General features: G+C 38.3%; 1 protein-coding gene across 1 annotated transcript; it reads left to right on the top strand.

The window, feature by feature from the left end:
* The first annotated feature begins 2,575 nt into the window (after positions 1-2,575).
* Positions 2,576-4,456, top strand: LOC133099539 (vasculin). Its single transcript, XM_061203262.1, has one exon. It carries the CDS (start codon positions 2,825-2,827, stop codon positions 4,244-4,246), a length of 1,422 nt encoding a protein of 473 aa, XP_061059245.1. The 5' UTR covers positions 2,576-2,824; the 3' UTR covers positions 4,247-4,456.
* The last annotated feature ends 2,571 nt before the right edge of the window (positions 4,457-7,027 follow it).

Below are 7,027 nucleotides of genomic sequence, written 5' to 3'. Positions count from 1 at the left end.
TAAAAATCTGTTCTTATACCAACTTTGAAGATATGGCACCAAGAAAAGTTAAGCAATTTTCCAAAGACTATTTAGCTTGAAAGGAGTCGAAGGGGAATTGAATCCCAAGACCTCCTCTTCCACCATGTTCCAGGAACTATTAAAAATAGAAATAGCAAGCTATATAAATAGAATATTAATTTGTTTCTTGTCAGATAAGAATAATCTTTTAATGGAATTAACTAAAAAGGCTATACACAGATAGATAACAGCCTGTCCTAAGATACACAGAGTCAAATGATTTTTAAAAGTATAGGTATCTGAAACAATAGGATCAAGATGAAACATGATTGTTACCGAAAGTGGGGTCTAGCTTCTCACCACTCAAAAGCCAATAAAAGGCAAGTTGGGGCTTCCCTGGTGGCGCAGCGGTTGAGAATCTGCCTGCCAATGCAGGGGACACGGGTTCGAGCCCTGGTCTGGGAAGATCCCACATACCGCGGAGCAACTAGGCCCGTGAGCCACAACTACTGAGCCTGTGCGTCTGGAGCTTGTGCTCCACAATAAGAGAGGCCACGACAGTGAGAGGCCCGCGCACCGCGATGAAGAGTGGCCCCACTTGCGGCAACTAGAGAAAGCCCTCTCACAGAAACGAAGACCCAACACAGCCAAAAATAAATATAAATAAATAAAAATTTAAAAAAAAAAAAAAGAGGCAAGTTGGTGGAAAGGAAAGTTTGCTTTATTTTGGAGTCTGGCATCCTGGGGATGGGGGGCAGATGGCAGACTCCTGTCCAAAGGCCGACTTCCTGCAACTGACAGTCAGTGGGCAAGAGCTTTTATAGGTGGCAGGAGGAGGTTACATGTAGAAACAGCATAGTCAGCTCTGACAGTCATCTTGAAATTGGTCATTGGTGGTCTGATCAGCATCATCTTGATTGTTTTAATTACAGTGAATCTTCAGTTCCAGGGTCGGTTTGTTCCCATTTCCTTGAGGCCAATTCTCGGAATTGTGGCAGCTTATGTCATGGCTACAGTCTGGTCATCGTGTAGTTAACTTCTTCCACCTGGTGGGGTTTCAGTATCTATGAGACAGCTCACAGGATATGGCTCAGAATATTATCTGTAGCCTTTGAGGAGGAACTAAAAGTCCCTGACTTAGCTTAATGACGAAATTATTATTATTTAGTCTTTCCTTTTCTTTGCTTCTGCATTTTCTCACTTCTCTGATTCAACTTATTCTTTGGCTAAAGATTTTCCATAGACAAAAGGCAGGATGAGAACATGAGAGGGAGGGGGACAAAAGCCATAGGGTCCTGCTCTGTTTCATGATTAGTGATAGAATTAACCAAAATACCTGGTAATCATAATACAGGGTATTCAAAATCTGAAACCCCATGTTATAAGGTAAAGTGCCCAAGAAAAAATACTGTTTTTGACAGTGATAATGAAAACAAGATAAATAAGGAATAAAGGGTTCACTGAGAACTTAGGCATCGCAGTCTAAAGGAAACACAGACATGACAATATATTATGATGTTGTTCAAAATGAAAGAGAAAGATAATGATGAAAACAATGAGTATCACCCAGGATAGAGTAGGAGGAGGAATGCTCCACAGGTGTACTTCTCAAAATGTAATGTGCACACAAATTACCTGCTGAGGATCAGGTTAAAATGCGGGGTCGGCGCCATTTTGGGACTGAGACTGGTTGTGGGGGAGGGAAAAGCGGCAAAAGGGGATTATTCAAAGTACCGAAAACCTCCTCCCGGGATCGAGCGCAGCGGCACCCCCAGGCCAGGGGCACCTCTGGTGTCGCAGAAGGTGATTGAATTACTCAGATATGAAGATCATCTTCTAGGTTTTGTGTAAAAGGCCCCGGATATTTCAAGTGGCCATTTTGGAATTACAATGTTTCTGGATAATTTTGCCCCAGAAGTTTATTAAAATTGGCAAGAATCATCTCTGAAGTGAATCGATAGTAGTGAACAATTCTACAAGCATTAAAGAGACCCAGGCATTTCTTCAGTATTTTGGTTCAGACGGATTATATAACTGGTTAAAGTATTTCAGCTGGTGGTATTTTTGCCTCCCCCCCCCCCCAATCCCTCCCCTGTTGTTGGTGTTCTTCAGCCAGAACTGTAAGATATGTTTGATTTGTGTACTGAGTAGTTTCTCTGCAGTTTCAAATTACTGTTTAAATATTGCTGAAGTTTCATGGCAGTTTATTTTTACCTTTATTTAAAGTTTTAGGAACTTTTGACCTCAGCCCTTTTCATGTCACAATGGGACAGCTTTTCTAAATGAAGACATTGAACGAATACAGAGTTTTTTTGCTTTTATCTTTTATTTACATGGAAGTTTAAGATGTTGCAGTTTCCCAGCAGCATGGTAGTATTGAGATAGCTGTGTGTCTCTGTTTATGCTGATGTTTAGGAATGCTCTTCAGATGTGAAATTTTCTTTTTGTTTTTGCTTTTTGGCTCGTAAATTGGATATTTCATCTGGAGTGGATAAGTACAACAGTGACAAGTACATGGAATAATAAAGAAGACTTTAAAATCTTAAATCCAAGGAACTTGGCTAATTCTGGAGATAGCCATATGAAAACTTCAAAACAGAAGTATGGGTAGCTGACTGAAGTAACTCTATGTCAAGTAGCCATAGGTTAAGTATCTTCAAAGAACTTGGATTTTATTTCAGAGGATACAAAATAAAAAAACAAACTGGAAAACATAAAGATTACAGAGAAAAACCCAACACCTTCCTGTGCAGTCCTGTTGGAATTTGGACTTGCCATGAGGTGTTGAAGCCTTGTTTCGCTGAGTTGGAGAGACTGGACCTAAATGGCGCAGCATGACTTTGCTCCAGCCTGGCTTAATTTTCCTACCCCACCATCATCAACAAAGTCGTCACTGAATTTTGAAAAGCATTCTGAAAACTTTTCATGGACAGAAAATCGTTATGATGTGAATCGTCGACGACACAACTCTTCAGATGGCTTTGATTCTGGAATTGGACGTCCTAATGGAGGTAACTTTGGAAGGAAAGAAAAAAATGGATGGCGTACACATGGAAGAAATGGTACTGAAAACATAAATCATCGAGGGGGATACCATGGTGGAAGTTCCCGTTCTCGTAGCAGTATTTTCCATTCTGGAAAAAGCCAAGGCCTACATGAAAACAGCATACCTGACAGTGAAACGGGGAGGAAAGAAGACAAGAGAGAACGCAAACAGTTTGAGGCTGAGGATTTTCCATCTTTAAATCCTGAGTATGAGAGAGAACCAAATCAGAATAAATCTTTAGCTGCAGGTGTATGGGAATATCCCCCGAATCCTAAATCTAGAACTCAAAGGATGCTGGTCATTAAGAAAGGTAATACAAAAGACTTACAGCTATCTGGATTCCCAGTAGTAGGAAATCTTCAGTCACAGCCAGTTAAGAATGGGACTGGTCCAAGTGTTTATAAAGGCTTAGTCCCTAAGCCTGCTGCTCCACCTACAAAACCTACACAGTGGAAAAGCCAAACTAAAGAAAATAAAGTTGGGACTTCTTTCCCTCATGAGTCTACATATGGTGTCGGAAACTTTAATGCTTTTAAATCAACTGCCAAGAATTTTAGTCCATCAACAACTTCAGTGAAAGAGTGTAATCGCTCAAATTCCTCTTCACCTGTTGACAAACTTAATCAGCAGCCTCGTCTAACCAAACTGACACGTATGCGCACTGATAAGAAGAGTGAATTTTTGAAAGCATTGAAAAGGGACAGAGTAGAAGAGGAACATGAAGATGAAAGCCATGCGGGCTCAGAAAAGGATGACGACTCATTTAATTTGCATAACAGCAATAGTACTCACCAAGAAAGGGATATAAACCGAAACTTTGATGAAAATGAAATTCCACAAGAGAATGGCAATGCCTCGGTAATTTCCCAACAGATCATTCGGTCTTCAACCTTCCCACAAACTGATGTTCTTTCTAGTTCACTGGAAGCAGAACACAGATTGTTAAAGGAGATGGGCTGGCAAGAAGACAGTGAAAATGATGAAACATGTGCTCCCTTAACTGAGGATGAAATGAGAGAATTCCAGGTTATTAGTGAACAGTTACAGAAGAACGGTCTGAGGAAAAATGGTATTTTGAAAAATGGCCTGATCTGTGACTTCAAGTTTGGACCCTGGAAAAACAGCACTTTCAAACCCACTATTGAGAATGATGACACAGAGACAAGTAGCAGTGACACATCAGATGACGACGATGTGTGAAGGATTTCCTAACAGCTTTAGAAATTTTAGTGTGATACATCTCTCATACAGTTTGGGGTGAATGGTAAAAATGAAGAACTATAATTTATGTAGTAAAATACCCCATTAGAAGATGATTTTTTTGGGGAACTTCAATATGAAGAAAACCAAGAATGTTGTGTTGGGCTGTGTTGAACATTATTTCTTTGTTAAATGAATGTTGTAGAAATGAGGACTCTGGTTGATCCAACATTGACTTTCTTCATCACTGCAGCATTTCTCTGACTAGCAATGTGACGATGTAACAAATGAGATTTTCTCATTTAATAATAAAAAAATTGTGTAATGTTTTGCAAAAAAAAAAAAAAAAAAAAAAAAATGCAGATTCTCATTCCATTCATTTGGGTTAGACACCAAAATCCTACATTTCTAACAAGTTCCTTATGAAGTGAAGGCTGCTGGTCCAAGAACCACACTTTGAGAATCAAAGTTCTGCTTGTTTAACAAAAGCATTTCAGTACAATTGTAGGGCACCTAATAAATGAAAAAGAAATATTTATGGCTGAAAATCTCTCACACTCACCCTCTTATACACACTTTCTCACTTTCTCTTTCATACATACATCTACATGTATGCACTCCATCAAAATATATGACAAAATATGCAATAAGATTAGGAAAATAACTAAAATACTGTTTCCAACCACTCAGAGAATTTAAATTGGTAATTTAAATCAAAATAAAAACTGAACTGTTTGGAAAACCTACAAGTTAAACGGTTAAATTTCATGGTTGGTAAGCAGCATGTATTGCTATTTACTTACATGTTTTGGTTATTCATATAAATACACCTATGTTTCTGGAATTCTTTAATTTGGATGGTAGATTCACTATACTGGGTTTTGGTCAGAGGTGAACACACACTTATTGACCTGTTACATAAATGGCTTCCTGACTAAGGGCTTTTATATATATAGTTCCAGACCAAGCATGGGTTGCATGGCTGATGCCTACAGACAATTCTGCCTTCTTTACCAGTTAGAAATTAATATTTAAAACTTAAGTTTCCTCCTGTGTTTTAAGATCTAAAAGAAAAGGAATCAGGCTGAGAGTAACAGGGAGAAATTAAAGGTGGTTTAAAGAAACTAAGGTAATTTAAAAGGTTAGAAAATGAGTTATACAAAACTAAAAGCCTTGAAACAAAAAGCATTAGTAGTTCTATTAAAGTACTTGAAGAATTGTGCTAAAAAGCACCGAAGGTGCATTTTCTACCTCTACACAAAGTGCAAAAGTAAGTGACGTAAGTTTGATAGTTAGATTTCACTTAGCGTTGAAGAGTTGCCTACTTATGCATGGGCGTTCTTCACTGGAGAAACAGGCTATGCCAAGGAGGCTATGCAGGTTAGTCGGGTTCTTTCTGGCTGTAAAGAATTAAACATTCTCAGGTTATCTCAGGCAGAGGATTTTACTGTCAAGATTCATGGGAACAGAAGGAAAGGAAAGTTGAAAATCTAGGATTCCTGGAAGAAAAGTTCCTACAATCCAGTCATAGATTATGACTGGGAAGTACCTCTAACAGTCAAATAGCAGGGACCCTAGAAGCTGCCATCACAGAAGAAAGACTCCATGGAAACTTATTGTCCCTTGTAACATTATAGCAATTTAACTATTCTGTACCCCTGGTTCTGTTTTTGCTGCAGCCTTTGATGATCTGAACCATCATATGCATATTATATTTTAAAAGGTTTTGAGCTGAGGGGGGTGTGGTGTATCGCACAGGTTTAGATGGTCACTGATACCATTTTGGTCAAGCATAGCTCTCCTGCCTTGTTTCCAATGGGCCACTGGCCAGCCTATAAATCACTAGCCCTTGAGACAGATACCAGCATTAGTCAAACAAGCCAAGTCAAGTTAAGAAGCCCACGTGGTCAACTTTCCTCAGAAGAAATGTAGACACAAAAGACATTCAAAGCATAATAGGCTGCTCTACAGTACACTTTTAGAAGACTATTGTTTGAGATCTTCAAAAATAGGACTTCCAACAAATTTCCTGGGGTAAATTAGATGGATTTCAAAGGAAAAAAAACCCAAGTGTATCACTATTTAAACCCTGCTCAACTCCAACTCAATTATTATGAGAATGAAGTAGAAGAAAATCTGTCAAAAGGATCCCACTGAAAGTTGTCTTTTCAATATCTATATGCATTTATTTCTGTGTTATAAAGAGATACATGCTCTGCAGGGAGTAGAATCAAGCATTTTATAACTGAAAATAACTTTTGAAGTTATTGAAGATAATCTGTTACTTTTTAGATTAACAAGTTAAAGCCCAGGAGGTCTACTAAATTTGCCTATTGACAAATAAGAATTCATGGTAAAGTCAGGTGTTTTTTGTTTATTCTTGAAAAAAAAAAGACTCTTCAGAACTTACTGTATAAAAGGGACTATGGGTAATATACAACCTCTATTTTCAGGGAGGCACATAAAGATATGGGTTTTGTAGATATATGTGGGTTAGAATCTTGGCTTTTCCACTCATTAGCACTGTCCTGGGAAAGTTACTTGTCCTCTCTAATTCTTGCTTTCTTCATCCGTACAATAAAGACAGTGGTATATACTTCACGGTTATTGAAAAGTTAAATTAAACATCAGTGAAAGGGCTTAGTACAGAGCCTGTGATAGAGTAGGTGTTCAGTCAATGGAAGTTATCATTACTCTAGTTCACTGTGTATTCTCCTATACTTGCCTTCCATGTTAAAAGTTTATCTAAAAAAACTAACAAAATCAGCAGAGGTAATAATA

Source organism: Eubalaena glacialis, chromosome 10 (assembly GCF_028564815.1).
Source record: "Eubalaena glacialis isolate mEubGla1 chromosome 10, mEubGla1.1.hap2.+ XY, whole genome shotgun sequence".
NCBI lineage: Eukaryota > Metazoa > Chordata > Mammalia > Artiodactyla > Balaenidae > Eubalaena > Eubalaena glacialis.
The sequence above is the reverse complement of the archived record's forward strand: the minus strand, read 5'-3'. Positions and strand labels throughout refer to the sequence as shown.

What these genes read in the sequence shown, in the direction of transcription:
- LOC133099539 (XM_061203262.1), top strand. Translation starts at nt 2,825, where the DNA reads ATGGCGCAGCATGACTTTGCTCCAGCCTGGCTTAATTTTCCTACCCCA.